This window comes from Sinocyclocheilus grahami, unplaced genomic scaffold, assembly GCF_001515645.1.
Source record: "Sinocyclocheilus grahami isolate Dianchi unplaced genomic scaffold, SAMN03320097.WGS_v1.1 scaffold409.1, whole genome shotgun sequence".
NCBI lineage: Eukaryota > Metazoa > Chordata > Actinopteri > Cypriniformes > Cyprinidae > Sinocyclocheilus > Sinocyclocheilus grahami.
In genome coordinates, this window is record NW_015505588.1 from 245901 (window position 1) to 263772 (window position 17872).

A 17872-nucleotide genomic window follows, 5' to 3' on the forward strand; every position below is an offset into this window, starting at 1 on the left:
AAAGAAAGGAGCAGTAGTTGTTTAAAATTACAATGTGATTTTCTCTAGAAGTAAAACAGCAATCAGATGTATTTGGGGTGTGTGAGCCATCCAATATCCAGTATGTGGACGTCTGTGGCCTGGACCCTATTGACATACTTTACTGTGAATGTATTGTAAGTATTGTTTTTTTCTCTGTTTTTGTTCCAGCAGGATGGGATCTCAGAGAGCTTACGGATCAAAGGTATGTACAAACCATTCTTCTCTCTCATTTCCTTTTACACACACAAATATTAATTAACAAAAAGGTTCAATCAGGGTCTTATCCGGACTTGTTACAGTAGTGTGTAGGACATATTCCATGCTAGTGTTGTGGTATTTAAAGTACTTTCTTTAGAGGATTTTTTAAATTGATAACATTAGGTATTTGATGAATTGATGAACTCAGAATGTATGAGGCATAATGAACACATATGGGGTTTCTCTTTTTTACACTGGCTTTTATATGTCTGGATTTATGCAAGAATGAGGAAGTACTGCGATTTTGTGCGTATTTTGAACTAGAGATTGTAATTCATTCTAAACAAAAAATGGACCATTAGACTGTTCCTTATATAAAAATATTATAATATTACTTATTTAATGAAATAATGTTTTTCTCGCCTAGGGTGCCAAGTGACTGCCACTGGTGCCCTTGAACAAAAAAAAATGGTGCATGGTGACAGTATTTGTATTGAATGCATGTTTATTTTTGTGGAGCAATATTGGGTACTCAAGCGGGCCATATATAGCCACATTAATTATCATGCCAGCAAACCGTCTGTGGTTTAAGGTGTAAATCACATGTTGGCTATTGCCCAGCAGTCATCTGTAATTAAGATGGTACAAGAGTTAGCCAGATGATGCCAAGAACCTACTGAGAGCGCTGAGATGTGAAAAATACATCTCACTCCTCAGACTCCATGTGAGGTGAAATCCCACCATAAATTTTTTATCTAAGGTCAGCTCAAAGGTAAAAAGGTGTTAGCAGCTCCTTTGGCTACAGGTAATATAATCAGACTTTAATAGAGAAGCAGACTGTATTACTGCAGAAGGTCAAAGCTGAGCTGGCATTGTGATAAAAGACAGGATCTCACTTTTCTACAACTGTTCAGTCATGCTCTCTGTTTTTGTCTTCTTTGCCTTTTAAAGTCAACATGAAATAAAACTGATCTAATGCATGTTTTTGATATTATTGTGAGCGTTAATCTCTGCTTGTTATTAAAAATGTTCTTCATAATTTTGAATCAAGTCTCTCTTCCTCTAAAACAACATTAGGCCACTGTTGGATAATGATGTCCAACAGCCTAATAGATAATTAGTCAATGTTTTAACAAACTTACATTGTTCATCCAATAAGTTTAGATGGAGAAAAATCAAGCCCCACCCCCTATTTTTCAAATAATTTAAGTAAAATAGTTTGCAAACAAGAATTCACAGTGACTTTTTATGCTTTGTACACTGTAAGAAAAGGATTTTTCGAAATTGTAATTTCAACAAAGATTATTGAAGTATGTTTTACGAGAAAACATCAGTCTTTTGACTTCCAAATTTCACATTTAATTCATTGTGTTACTTGCCACGTTTAAATTATATGTAAACTTTACCAGCAGTTTCTGAATCTACTAGAATTTTTTTAGTAAAATTGTAAATGCTGCACCAATTAATTTTTTTCAGTGTACGTACATTTTGGACACATTAAAAATCTTCATAATCCAAACAAAAAGGGATTCTCATAATCCTAACAAAATGCACAAAATACCCAATTAAGAAAAGCAGTGTGGAAATGCTTGGGCACCTTGTTCCGCACTCTACTTAAGATTCTGTCTGGAAATTATTTTTTGAAGGGCTGTTTCAATTATTTATTAATCATTTTAATTATTCAGTCTAATTACTCCATGTTTAAGTGGATTAAATTCTGACTTAGGTATATTACCTTAATGGAGGTTTTGGAAGATTCCTCCTGCGGCTGCCTGAAAGGCATTTGATGAAGCTGATTCATTTCTTTTGATGAAGCTCATCTATTTAATAATTATTTTACCTTTTGAAGTGCATTAAGCCTTTGTGGTGAATACATTCAGTACATTCAAGACAAACTGCTTTCAGCTTAATTTATGACATGGCAAATGTTGCCTGCTTTGTAAATTCAAAGTGCAGACTACAGCACATGAAATACAGCTGGAAAGAATAAGAAGCCAGCTGAAATTGGCTGTCAAAATTTGGAAAAGAGAAAAACTAAGACAGCATGCACAAGCGCATAGCAGAATGCCCTGTAATTGGAATCTTAAATGAAGTGGCTGGCATATCCACAGTTCCACTGTGCAGCTGAACACAAAATATCTTACTACTGAGGGTGAAATCACATCTTTTTGGGTTGAAGAATAGCTTTTTGTGTAATAGTATGAAAATTGGAGGTAATGTATTCAGACCACCAGCCACTCTACACTATTTCTCATGCCCAGCTCTCATAGAATGCAGGCAAGTTCTATACTTCTCACACAAAAGCTTTCAAAGTCAAAAGCTTTCCAGAGTTTTTTTTTTTTTTAATACGAACATGACGGGGTGTGCACATTGAGCTCTTAGCATGCGCAAAAGCAGGCCCATTCCCCCGATTCTAACTTTCTTTATATTGTCTCAACTTTGTCATTACGATTCAATTTAATAATGTGCACACAGGGATGCCTCTTTGGCCTGCAGTTGATGAAACATTTTGAAATGCTAAAGGCTTTAGCTCTAAATTGTATGTTAATCCTGAAATCTCTTTAGAGTCTTTGGGATTCCTTTTCACTTTTTGAAAGGGAACATTGCATTGTGTCTAGTGAGAATAGAAAGTGGTGCTAGACTTAATGCCTGGCTGCAGTAATTTTTTCTCAACAGATTTAATTTTCGACTATCTACTGAACATCCCATGTGTACTTGTGCATGTGCGATCACTAAATGTAATTGAATTCTATTTATGCAGATTTTGCTAAATGCTGTATTGTTTAGTATGCCTAAAGAAGAGAGAAAGGTATTATGTAATTGGATGCTTGATGGAAGATGCAGGAATATTCTAAGCTCAGTACAAGTTAAGCTCAATCAACAGCATTTCTGTCAGGACCACTATTGTCAAAGATGATTGACACTTAGCTTGCAGCTTGGATTGGCGGTATGTTCTGTTTTGGGCAAAAACTCCCTGCCCATCCATGCAGCCTGTCATGAATGAGCAGGGAGAGCAGCAGAACAGAACCAAATGTAGTACAGTAGATATCATTAATGTTCATAATGACATTTTAGTATAACAACATTGTTCAAGATAATAGTCTGATTTGGGAAGATGAGGAAAATCAGAAAGCCAAGTCCTGACTGTCATGAAAGGAGGAGCTGGGGATGGAGGAGGGTAATTTGCTCTAAAAAAAAGCGATAAAACTGATGAATAATACTGAATTTACATAGGAATGCCATGATAGACATTGTATTATAGGTAGGCATGGATCAGCTGAGAGTCAGCTGATGTAATTTTGACACCAACGTGGCATGCCAGAACTAATGCTACACTGTTGATTAACACAAATGTCAAAAATCTTGGTTACAATAAGCCAATTAACTTAACTGATTCAATAGTATAGACAAAAGATGTAAACAATTTGAGTGTATTCTGAAAACATTGCATGCTTGTTTTGTTACAAGTAACTTTATTGCCATTACAACGCAATGAAAAACACTAAAACTGTAAAAATTATTTAAACAGTTTTACAGCTCATACTGTATAATGCATGTTTTAATCAAAGTTGCTGTAAGTACTTTAAATTATAAGCTTTTTACCAAAATTGTATCCCATTCTCTTCCATTGTAAGCTCCACACTGTAACCTCACTTTTTGCTTCTTTTAAGAAAATAGAAATTAGTTCAAATTATATTTTGCAGTAGGTAATCTCCATTATAGCACAGTGTGGTAAAAGTCTGAGCACTACTACTTCTCAAATTGGTCTTTGACCATTAAGACCTTTAATTTAATTCCAGAATAGGCTCTCAACCCAGTAGGAAAAGTTAATATTGAGTTTCATGAATATTCATAAGCAGAAAAGCCAATGAAGCAGGAGGGTGTCTAATATCAACAACAGGATTTGCACATGGAAGGTAATGAATCTAAAAAGACTCATAAGGGAGATGAACGCTTCCGTTGTTGCTCTTAACAGATGTTGTCTCGGCGACACTGAGAGAACAACCCGACACCTCTTTTCACATGCTGAGAGTGTTTTTAAAAGCCCCACGTTAGCAGTTCGTATAGCCCGTCTACAATCTATTACCATAATGCTAATAAGTTATTTAATGCTTATTTAGCATTAAATGCAAAAATTCAGCTAAAAACACAAGTAATGGCCCTGGAAAGTATAAATAAGACTATTTCAGACAAAGTGGAAATTGTTTTTTGTTTTTTTTGTCTTCCATTTTCTCCTCAGAAACCACTGTGAGGTTTAGCAAGCGCCAACCCCTTTTATTTATTTTATTTTTTTTAAAGGTGCTGTAAGTTTTTGACTCTACTAAAGCATAAAAATGCCATAATATGTTTGCAGATATTTAAGAAACATGCTAAGTTAACATACTTGTTTATCTGAAAAACAATGCTACAGTCAGTTATTCTACTTTGAAAATGTGCGCTCCGGGCTGGAATTTCGGTCTCTGTTTTGGTTTGTGAAACCCACCCACTGCCAGTTTACCCAACTGTATTTTGGGACCCCAGGTTGCCAGTTGGAGGAAAACAGTGCATTTCATTTTATTAATCGTCAAGTGCACTAGTTCCTGTTGGTGTCGTCAATCTGGCAACCTGCATGTGTGTCAAGTCTGAGGAGGAGGGGCCGGGTGAAAAAAACCTTCTCCAATATTTTGAATTTGGACTGCAATATCTAGTTAAATCACTCGGTGTCAATCCTACATACAGCACCTTTAAATCTAATTTCTCTATTGTTGCAGTTCTGGTGCATCTGGCCAGGACTGAATGTTGCCAGCTCAGTAAAGTAAACTGCAGTGGTGGCATACTATAAAAATAGATCACGAGATGAATGACAGACTATATGAATAAACAGGATGGGTGATATTTGTCTCTTTAGCTTTAAGCCTAATGAGGAGAGTGGTATGTTGTGGCGGCTGAAAATGCAGAAATCAAACTTTTTAGTTGTTCTTCTCTTGTAGTAACAGATGCCTGTCAATGTTATTGTATCTCTTGCTATGCCTTTCACTTTGTCAGTCCTTTACTCACTTTGTTTGTACCCCTTTTTGCTGTTAAGTGGTTGTTTTGGGAGTTGTTTAAGGAGCCACGTGGACTCCAGAACCTAGTGAACTGCCTGCTGCCTACATTGACAGTTTCTAAGGCAACATTTAACTGCAATGGAGCACCAAGTGACTCATTTGGAACACTCTACATAGGCAGCAAATCTGATAACACACAAAGCACACAAGAGACTATTGATTTCAATAGAATTTGGTATTAGCATGTTGCTCTGCTAAAAACAAAACAGGATGGCAAAGCATCCTAAATATTGGGTAAAATGGTCATTTTTTTATTTGATTAAATGTATTTGTTCTTTAATCTAATGTATTTGTTTGTTTGTTTATTAGTTTAATTAGTTTTATCTTTTTAGATTTGTTTACACTGTTTTTCAACCCACGTTAGCAGTTCGTATAGCCCGTCTACAATCTATTACCATAATGCTACTAAGTTATTTAATGCTTATTTAGCATTAAATGCAAAAATTCAGCTAAAAACACAAGTAATGGCCCTGGAAAGTATAAATAAGACTATTTCAGACAAAGTGGAAATTGTTTTTTGTTTTTTTTGTCTTCCATTTTCTCCTCAGAAACCACTGTGAGGTTTAGCAAGCGCCAACCCCTTTTATTTATTTTATTTTTTTTAAAGGTGCTGTAAGTTTTTGACTCTACTAAAGCATAAAAATGCCATAATATGTTTGCAGATATTTAAGAAACATGCTAAGTTAACATACTTGTTTATCTGAAAAACAATGCTACAGTCAGTTATTCTACTTTGAAAATGTGCGCTCCGGGCTGGAATTTCGGTCTCTGTTTTGGTTTGTGAAACCCACCCACTGCCAGTTTACCCAACTGTATTTTGGGACCCCAGGTTGCCAGTTGGAGGAAAACAGTGCATTTCATTTTATTAATCGTCAAGTGCACTAGTTCCTGTTGGTGTCGTCAATCTGGCAACCTGCATGTGTGTCAAGTCTGAGGAGGAGGGGCCGGGTGAAAAAAACCTTCTCCAATATTTTGAATTTGGACTGCAATATCTAGTTAAATCACTCGGTGTCAATCCTACATACAGCACCTTTAAATCTAATTTCTCTATTGTTGCAGTTCTGGTGCATCTGGCCAGGACTGAATGTTGCCAGCTCAGTAAAGTAAACTGCAGTGGTGGCATACTATAAAAATAGATCACGAGATGAATGACAGACTATATGAATAAACAGGATGGGTGATATTTGTCTCTTTAGCTTTAAGCCTAATGAGGAGAGTGGTATGTTGTGGCGGCTGAAAATGCAGAAATCAAACTTTTTAGTTGTTCTTCTCTTGTAGTAACAGATGCCTGTCAATGTTATTGTATCTCTTGCTATGCCTTTCACTTTGTCAGTCCTTTACTCACTTTGTTTGTACCCCTTTTTGCTGTTAAGTGGTTGTTTTGGGAGTTGTTTAAGGAGCCACGTGGACTCCAGAACCTAGTGAACTGCCTGCTGCCTACATTGACAGTTTCTAAGGCAACATTTAACTGCAATGGAGCACCAAGTGACTCATTTGGAACACTCTACATAGGCAGCAAATCTGATAACACACAAAGCACACAAGAGACTATTGATTTCAATAGAATTTGGTATTAGCATGTTGCTCTGCTAAAAACAAAACAGGATGGCAAAGCATCCTAAATATTGGGTAAAATGGTCATTTTTTTATTTGATTAAATGTATTTGTTCTTTAATCTAATGTATTTGTTTGTTTGTTTATTAGTTTAATTAGTTTTATCTTTTTAGATTTGTTTACACTGTTTTTCAATCCCATAGACCCCCTAGAACTCCTTTGTGGCCCCAAATGCCCTGAAAGACAACCACAAGTAGAGATGATGCATATGGTGATAGTTGAATTGCTCAATGGCACAGAAATGGCTTAATGCTATATGAATTAGCAGAGGGAGGTTTCTGCAGGGTGTACAATTACTGAAGCGTGGTGCTGCCTCATAAATAGTGTAACTCAGTGGTACTTAATGACAGCTGCATTTTAATGGGGTTTAACTCCCCTCACTGTACAGATCTTAAGGATTCTACCTCCTGAGCTTCAATTGATCGTGTAACCAATGACTTTGCCACTGTGCTGCTTCCTATTGAACATTGTAGCTACTGCTTTATGGGAACCAGTTTATAACTGCATCCACATTTGGCTAGTCATTAGCTGTAGGGTGCCTTTCAGCTTATAGTCAGATTGTAATTTCTTAAAGTTCTGGCAAAAGTCGATTGCACTTAATTTGCATTTAAACAGTCATTAGATCTGCTAATGCTTAGTAGAACAGATTTTTTTCATAGCAGATCTTCTGAGACTGATTGGAGATAAACAATATTGCCATCTAATGGTCGTTCGTTTGCTCACTGATGGATCTAGATATTAATATGGAAGGTGTGATGTGAGGTGAAAGAGTTTTATACTGTACTATGAAATCTTGCTATAGCTTGCTATAAAAGAAGACAAATTACTGAAACTAAGCTATTTATTTATTTTATATATTTGGTTATATAATTCATATTTTGTATAATAATTTGTGTAAATTATACATAAATCATGTACGTAAATATATTTATTTAACATTTTTATATATTTATTTAATAATGTACAAAATATAAAGGTGAGTATAATATAAAGTCTCTTATTGGATATAAGGAAAACATTCCTGCGCTGTCCATACTTTCACATACACATACTGTAGAAACATTTACAATGTTTGACTCAATCTCAGAGTTAAAAGGATGAAAAAGAAATTAAAATTCAGCATTTGTTCCTTTGAGAAGCATATTCTCTTTGAGGTACAGAATATTGCTTGCATTGGGTAAATGTGATTAAAGGCTTCTACAAGGAAACATTATTGAATTCTTCATTTTTACATGAAAAAGCTTCCCGTTTAATGGCTGGAATATACCTGCATTATGACGTAAGAGACAACATTTTTTAATTTAAATATTTTATTCTCTAAAGTAAATCACTTAAAAGCTCCTGAGTTCTTGTACAAAATTTGTTCACAAAAAAAATGTAAATGCTTTACTTGGAGCATTTTTAGCAGTTTATTGACTGGCTAAAAGCAATTACTCCCCATTCATTTTTGAGTGTAGAATTGTGAATATTTCCTAGCGAATTCAGTAGAGTACCATTAGGCATGGGCCGGTATGAGATTTTGACGGTATGATAACCTTAAGCAAAAATATCACAGTTTCACGGTATCACGGTATTGTCGTTACAGCTCTAAAATGTGCTATTTTTAAATGACTGGGTAAAAAAAATAAAAAATAAAACATTTGTTTTTGAGCAACATACAGAATATTAGGAACAGTAGAATTTGTTTATTTATTCTTTGATTTGTTTCCTAAAATTAAGAAAAATAAAGACTGACATTTTAGCCTAAATCTGTAATTACAGTTATTTAATTTTAGTTATATAATTCATATACAAATCATTTATTTAATTTCATATCATTTAGTTATATAATTTCATATACATAATTTGATTTAATAATAACCCAATTTGAAGCAAAAACAGAATGTTCTGTTCTGACTAGCTTTGTGAAATTATACTAAATGCCTGAACGAAGCAAACAGCAGAAGCTCTGAATGAGACGCAGATTCACGTTCTGACAGCAGGAGGCGCTTCTGGAACGCCAGATACAGTGTTTCCTTGGTTACTGCCATAAAGAAAGCAGCTTTAATATGAACTATACAGAGACGAGATTAAAAGAAAATACCACGTAAACTTTTCTGAAGACCCCCAAATCAATACTGAGGATTTTCTTCCAATAGTTCGTGCATCATGAACAGTGAGTGATCTGCCAGCTACAGTATTTTTCTCTGTGTGTCCGTCTTCAACGTCTCTGGCCTGTGTTAACGGGCATTTACAGACTTCATCTTTTCACATAAAAACGATTGCATTGCAACGCAGTTTGTGCATGTCCAGAACAGAGACGAGTTGCTTCCAATAAGACAAAAAACGGCCTGTGTTCTGACAAATAGTGCTACCTATCAGATTATGCTACCAACACTGTTTTTATCCTGTATCAACTTTAATTTAAAGGGATAGTTTCCCCAAAAAATGCAAATTCTGTCAATGTAAATTATTTCAAACCTCTATGAATGAATTTCTTCTGCAGAACACAAAAGAAGATATTTTGAACAATGTGGCTAACTGAACAGTTGATGGTCCCTATAACTTCTGTAGTATTTTATTTTATTTATTTTTATTATTTTTCCACCCTTACAGTGGAAGTCAATAGGGGCCATCAACTGTTCGGTTAGAAAGAATCTCAGGTTTAGAATTACGTAAAGGTGAGTAAATGATGACAGAATTTACATTTTTGGGTGAAAAAAATCCCCTTCAGGGGTCAGATTTTTAGGGTCACATTTTGAAGCGCTTTATCAGAGTGACATTTGCATTTATTAATAATTTAAATAAGTGAATTATGCATGCAGTAACACTCTTCCTGTTTATTGTCCGACTAAGGCTTCTCGTTGCAGTGTGATGATGGTGTTCCGTAGCTGCTCTCGTTCCATTCGGCAGATTTATTAGAGCTGATCTGTGTCAGGTAATAAAGGAAAATAAAATAATAAATGAGAAAGAATGCCACAACTGATTCAAACTGACGCGTCTCGGAGGAAGCAGATCGCAGATCATTACGCCTGAGATGCTGCAGCGTCTCGCTTTAATTTAGCCAGTGCTGAGATGTGAATTGTTGTGCTTAGTGATTGTACAGCAGCATGTTTAATGAATACAACCCGGGAGCACATCAAACTTTGTGTTTTCCGCCTTTCCCATAGCAAAGCTTTCTATAAATATGGCTCCCCTCAGCCAGGTGCTTGTTAATACAACCCCCAGAGTGATGAGAAGCCGTCGTTTTGTGATATCTCATTCTGCACTCCAGAAACGACTCCGGGAGAGATTTGGTTTGTTTAAAGGAATCGCAGAGTAGCTGGTAAAGAGATGGCAGATGGAGGAGTAATGGCAGGCAGGTGAGCGCAACGTGTTTCTGTGTCGTCTTTCATGAGGAGTTTGAAGCATTGTTTGAAGGCTGTTTATTCGGATGTGTTTCCTCTGTTTTGGAGCAGCAGAGTCCACAGAGGCTTCTTAAAGGGCTGCAGCAAGCCAAGCTGAAAGCAGCCGAGTGTTGTTTACTGCATTACCCAGAGTCCCTAAGGACCGGCTTCTGTGCTGGAAAACATCAGATGGCCTGGGATTCGCACCTTTGGTGGTGACAAGAGAATGAAACGATGACACAGTGTTAAGAGGAAAAAGACAAAACCCATGTGTTTAAACAAAGGCGGTGAAAGTTTGGCGTGTCACCGCTCATGCAAGCGCTGCGGTGTCAGTGTTTAGTTGAAAGACTTTACACAGACTTTGAAAACACTTTAATGCCAAATTCACTGAGAGAAACTAAAGTGAGTTTTGTTTTAGTTTTTTTTTTACCAGCATCATTAATCTTAATGTTTAGGCCGTATTCAGGCTATATACAGTATATCAAAAGGTAAAAATAATAAAAAGTCGGTGCCCAGTGGCTATATCCATTTTCATTATTGTTTGAGTATGTGAATAAAACAAATAAATTGCATTATTATTTTTGGTCCCTAAGGCACAAAACTAAAACACAGCCCTGTCAGGGATATCTTATGTACTTGTTACTTTTAAAACGGTCTTATATTTTAGTGGAGTGGAGTGGGGCATGAGTGGTTATGAACGAATGAATGAAACGCATTTGTCCGTGTTTCACTCCATCTCGAATCGTGCTCGCAGAAAGCGCTTGAGAAACAGTGTCTCTTCTGCAGCTCGGTACACTTTCAACTCGTTTTTTTAGTCTCGAGCAAGACTGTACGACATTCACATTACATGATTTGACTGATTTTTACGTAGAAAGCGCACCGCATTAAAATAAATGATCATTCGTGTTTTCATAAACACTGGCTAAAGTCAAAAACAAAACTAAAATTAAATCATCTTTGAGAGCAAGGTGGCCTCCTGGTGTTTTGGGGGCCCTACGCAGCTTGCGTATTTTGCGAATAGGGAGGATCGGCTGTTTATACATACAGTATATACATATATACATATATATATATATATATATATAGAGCAATAGCCAACAATACATTGTATAGATCAAATTTTCGACACACACACACATATATACCGTATTGGCCCAAATATAAGACGACCCCCCTTTTTCCAGATGTACCTTTTGGAAAAAGGCTTTTTAAAAGCCAAATCTTGTTTTTTCTCAGTAAAACACATTTTGTCTTCAATTATTTTCATATTGCATATTTTTCCTATTTTAATTTTTGTTTTGAAAGTATGGTAAAAACTGTTCAAAGGTACCAACAATCACATTAAAAAAATATACACTTTAAAAAAAAACAGGTAGCCCATCTGAATTAGGACATTTAGGCTATCCATCTAATAGTAGCCTACCAAAATCTTATTAAGAGTAGAAGTTAAATCTTACTGTAGTCTTCAAATCTGGGTACTGTCTTACATTTTAAAATCACAAAGGGAGTCTGGTCCCATCAGGTTAACGTGACAGTCACGACTCATGCAGCTGTAAGGTTTTCCTTCTCTTTTGTTTTTACTTGTGATCTTTACAACACGCATTACATTACGTATTTCATAGCACACTTGTTTTATGCGTATTTGGCGCCACCTGGTCAATACGGTATATATCAGTGGTGAGCAGTGACTTTTTTAACACAGATGACAAAGAAACACCATGGCAGGTGTCGATTTAAAAGTATGCACATTTCCTACCTTATTTGTAAATGAAATTAATCTCCAGTCCTTCTTCTATCATTTCAGGTTTATCAATTTTTATTCGAATGCAAGAAAAATATAGCTGGTTTTCCAAGTAAAAACAGCCAAATAAGGTTTACATGTAGTTACGTTATGATACGCAATCAGAGGGTGGGGAGATGGGTGGCATTCCACCGGTCTATATGTCTCTCTACATCAGCTAAATAATTTTTTTTTATTCCCAGTGAATAAAAGTTAAAACTCCCACCCGGGTGGCACTACTCCAACAATAGACCATGCAAAATACCCCAAAATATTTAAAATATTACAAAGTAAAGTTGCAACCTTGCAAACAATAATAAAATCAGAGAATGACTTTAACTGTAAGCGACACGAGCATACGCAAAACAAAGGGAACAATATAATGTTTGTTATTATTAAAATTTTATATTTTATATTAAAAAAAATGAATTTACCGCTTAGGCAATAACGTTGACAATAACGTATACAGTGGGTACAGAAAGTATTCAGACCTCCTTAAATTTTTCACTCTTTGTTATATTGCAGCCATTTGCTAAAATCATTTAAGTTAATTTTTTTCCTCATTAATGTACACGCGTTGTCTATGACCAAAAATGTAAGAAGATATGTTTTCATTCATTAACGCATTAATTAATTAACGCAGACAATTATTTTATCGCGCATTAACGCAGTTTTTATTATTATCATTTTGAAAGTCCGTTGCTCACTGGCTCTGAATTCACATACAGATAAACTAGGGCTGGGCGATATAGCTAAAAAAATGTATCAACAATATAATGTTTAATATCTTTCAGTATCGATAATTATTGACATTTTTTATAACCTTTTGTAAAACAGAGCAATAGAATTTTTTTTCTTTATTTAACCACTGTATTTTTAAATTAACCCAATTTATTGAGACAAACAACACATTTTTTTTAACAGTCAAACACTCAATAAAAATTAAACAAATATCTAATTTCTAATGTTTTATATGCAGAATAAATAGGTCTTAAAGGTGCAGTATGAGATCTTGGAAAATGCTAACTTTAGCCTGATAGCACTGAAAGCGAACGCCCCACCCTCCCTTTCTGCGAGGACTGGAATTGGGAACCGCTGGGCTACATCATGTGTCATTCACCCGTGAGAAAACTTTAAAAGTACTACAATACCAGGAAGGAAGATTGGTTGTTGATGTTTGTCTGCCATTCTCGTTCTGTCTGCACAGTGTGCATGCACAGAGGTATGCAAATATATACGTTGACAGGCAGGTAGGAAAGCCAATTATTCTGCGAGGACTGGAATTGGGAACCGCTGGGCTACATCATGTGTCATTCACCCGTGAGAAAACTTTAAAAGTACTACAATACCAGGAAGGAAGATTGGTTGTTGATGTTTGTCTGCCATTCTCGTTCTGTCTGCACAGTGTGCATGCACAGAGGTATGCAAATATATACGTTGACAGGCAGGTAGGAAAGCCAATTAAAATGCTCGGACCGAGTGTTTTGATTGGACAAACATTTCATGGTTCTACGCCTGCCACAGAATATATAAATACAGATAAATGCATTTAGACCACTTAACTTAATGATAGCTATCGGGATGTGAAGAGACTTTCAACCAGCATAACAAAAAAAAATTTCTGAAGACAATCACCTATTGCACCTTTAAGGAAACTTTTGGCTTATCTTCCAAGGCCACAAGAGGGTGCAATGAGAAAAATAATGCATTATGCATGATGCACATTTAAATTGTCAATGCAAGAAAATAAATGTCTATAAAAAAAACCTGCATTACGTCTAAATTAATTCATATAAATCAAATATAATTTTGTAAATTGCATAAACAATTATGAACAAAACAGCATCATGTATTTATGCATTGCTTAATACATAGAGCCAAATCGCCCATCACGCAGATTGCATTTAAAAACATATGAGACGCAGTAAAAAGGAATAAACCTCCACAAATTCGCGATGTTTTCTAAAAGTTTAAACTGTTTTAACTTTGCATGGCTTCATCTCTTGTGTGAGACGCGAGTGCAGCAGTCATATTTGTCCGTCTAAAAATGCGCTGAATATGCATCTGTGTGAATGGCTTGGTTTCGGTTATCACCTAATCAAGATCTTCTACGGATTGAGCTTCTATATTTCTCTAATATTTTGAATGCATAACACAGCAGCGGCGCATCTCGTGGGCTAGACTAACAAAACATTAAAATGCAACAACGTCACTTACATCATTATCACCGCATCTCGTGCACCGCATTGATGACGCTCCCTGACGCGCTCCTAACATTCAAATGCAAATGTTTATTTTAAATTCGACTAATATTCATTTTTTTTATTCACAATCTCCTCATCACAGGCAGGAGATTGCACTCAATTCAGCATGTGTTCGTGTGTGCTGTCTGCGTCACTCATAGCACGTGCCTATATTGTGCACTATATCGAACATTTATCGAAGAAGGTGTACCGTTGATAAATATCGACACCGTTTTATCGCCCAGGCCTAATTTCAAATAAATACTGCTCTTTTGAACTCTCTATTTATCAAATTAGTAGGAAAAATGCATTACAATTTCCGAAAAAACAAACAAACATTTATTAAGCAGCAGAACTGTTTGAATAATAATAAATGTTATTTCAGCGCTAAATCACAATATTAGAATAATTTCTGAAGGATCACGCAACACTGAAATCTGAAGCAATGGATGCTGAAAATTCAACTTTGCCATCACACAATAAATGTCATTTTAAAATATATTAAAATAGAAAAGTTATTTGAAATTGTAACAATTTCACAACATTGCTGTTTTTATTGCAGCCTTGGAGAGCATAAGAGACTTCTTTCAAAAAATCTGATCAACCCCAAATTTTTGAACAGTAGTGTATAAAAACACACATACATTGGGTTTACTTGATTTTAAACAATACTGATGGTACTTTAAATGTTGTGGTGCCTAAACCCCAAACATGTGGTCTGCACAGAAACTAAAATTAGAGCTTGTCAATAGCATTGACTGGAGTCCCACTTTAAAGCTCCTCTATAGACCTTTAATTGTGGGATTAATTGCTCTAAATGAATCGAACACATTAGCAGATAAAAAGCTTGGCATCGACCTGACAATAAATGACATTCGAAAAGGAAAAAATATGAAAGTATATTACACAACAATCCAATAAGCTAAGACAATATAAGGAATGTGGGACTGGAAAATCCCAAAGAAATGCAGTAACAAAACAGAGGCACTCTGAGACACTAAGAGGATGACAAACAACACGTGTTGTCAATGAAAGACAGACACCAGTGAGCAAAAACATCAATTGGAAGACCACAATTTCCACACAACCACTGAAAGAGATATGTCCGAGTCATCAAGATCAACAAAAACGTGACAGAGCACACCAGTCATGAGTCTAAAGGAGGAACCCAATTTAATAACATCAAGAAGCATAAAAGCATCCTGAGGCAATGATCTAAAAATTTCTAAACGTGGAGCTGCTCCTTTCTCTGCTCTAACTTACCTTATCAAATGACACAGAGGGCCAAAGAGAAAACCTGTCCCCCGGACCACTCACATTGGCTGTGCTCTTAGTGGGGCTTTTCTTCACACTGTCACGCAAATTGAGAAACTTGGTCCTGGTTTTTCCTATATTTAAAGGCAGGGTGCAAGAGTTGTAGCTGATGGGGTGGATGGAGCCCTCTTGGGTCATCATCTGCTGGAGATGCGATTGCTTGAGGATGGAGGTGGACGGCGGGTTCTGCCTGAGGTTGACACGCACATGAGAGGCATTCCTCTCACAGCTGGGCTAGACTAACAAAACATTAAAATGCAACAACGTCACTTACATCATTATCACCGCATCTCGTGCACCGCATTGATGACGCTCCCTGACGCGCTCCTAACATTCAAATGCAAATGTTTATTTTAAATTCGACTAATATTCATTTTTTTTATTCACAATCTCCTCATCACAGGCAGGAGATTGCACTCAATTCAGCATGTGTTCGTGTGTGCTGTCTGCGTCACTCATAGCACGTGCCTATATTGTGCACTATATCGAACATTTTTAAAATTGTTATCGAAGAAGGTGTACCGTCGATAAATATCGATACCGTTTTATCGCCCAGGCCTAATACAAACAATGGGTAACAGGGGGGTGTTGATCAGTACTGGCTTGGGATGGGCTTCATCACGCGTCTCAACCAATGAGAGCATTTGGAGTGGGCCTAAGACAGCAGTAGCGCTCACATGAACACTACCAATAATTATTTAGGCTAAGCATCAACATTCACAAACCATTGTTCACTGTTATTTTTAACAGAAAAGAATGCAACATGCTCATAATCACGACTTCATAAGTGGGAAATAGGAAGTTTCTGATAGCACGTGAAGATAGCAGAGAAGCACTGTCACTCAGCACAGCGGAGTTTTTGTTAACTTTGTGGTTTATTATTTTGAGTCGTTTGGGATGCGTTAACACACAGCCCTCTCACAATTACAGATCTATCACTTTTGCCGCTCAGAAATGTTAACGCAATCATGCTCCGGCACGGTAAGGGGTCCTGCGATAGTGGAAGTGGAACTTCACTCTACTCGGAAGGTGCCTGTTATAATGCTATGAGCGAGGCTCTGGACTCTGACCATAACTTGTTTTTCTATAACAAACTATAAAATATTTTCTATAAAAACGTTAATGCCCTGGCAGTGGTAAATAGCTTCGGTTTTATATTTAATTGAATTACATTCATGTTTAAGTTGAGATTTACATAAAAATTTTTAACTGCTACTATGAAAAAGGAACACTACTGTAAAAAAGCACCTTATTTGTTTAAAGTGTTTGCAAAACAAATGTTATTGCTCTTTTGTTCATATAGCAGTAATTTTAAATGAAAAAAGTGCAAAACACTACTTTCGAATTCATTATTGAATTTTGTGCATAACAATGTGATTACTCACAGAAAATTAATTGCGATTAAACATTTTTATCATTGCCCAGCACTAATATATAAGAAGTTTGTAGGAGACTTGATTTTTGTCGTTCACAGTGCTTTTTATTTTAGCTAGTGTTTTTTTTTTTTTTTTTGGGTGATGGTTTCAAAAGAAATATATATAATATCACTGATTAATAACCTCATATCTTTCGAGGTAAGTCTGCCTTGAAATGTTTACACTGAACGGTTAAAAATCAGTTTCTCTGTTGAGAAAAAGAATGGGACTTTCTACTTCTGAAACCAGACAGCACTCTATTTATCATCACAAATGGCTTTGAGCAGACGGATATAAATTACAATAGCTAAGATATGACAAGCATTCATGATTCTTTTCCAATGCATGATTCCAATGCGTTGCTTTTTCTCACAGCTAATATAAAATCTTCACACATACAGAGTAACTGATTTGCTCATCCTTTTATTTTGTCTGGAAGTCTTCGGGTGAACGTCTGTATAAAGAGATATGACTGTATCTGACCCTGAAGCCCTGTGCTGAGCTCTTATTAGTTATCATGCATGTCATGGATCTGCTATAATCAGCACCTAAAGGATGACACTCGGTTCGGAGACCAACCGGGTGAGCGGAGCTCAGTTATCACTCAGTCATGGCTTTGCTGTCGGTGTCAGGTAGCGGAATCGTTCCCCGGTGAAGGCCGCTGCATTTCTTTTGACCTCTTCAGGTCATGAGAATGTTTTTTTTTTTCGTTTTTTTCTGCTGTCAACTTTTTGTTGGCTCACTTTTTTGAATATTACTTCTTTGTACTGTTACTTTAGTGCTGACTTTGATAATCGTGTGTATGCCGTGTGTTTAGGGTTTCATCTGGGATGAA

The 17872-nt window shown here is 36.2% G+C and overlaps 1 protein-coding gene across 2 annotated transcripts in view; it reads left to right on the forward strand.

Annotated features, from left to right (window-relative positions):
* The window catches only part of fstl5 (follistatin-like 5), a 150656-nt gene that overhangs the window by 23045 nt on the left and 109739 nt on the right, over positions 1-17872 (forward strand). Inside the window, exon 3 of one of the 2 annotated variants that reach the window (XM_016232277.1) lies at positions 190-223. In XM_016232277.1, coding sequence (XP_016087763.1) covers positions 190-223 — 34 coding nt within the window. The remainder of the gene's footprint in view (positions 1-189; positions 224-17872) is intronic. The other variant, XM_016232278.1, reaches the window with a different exon arrangement.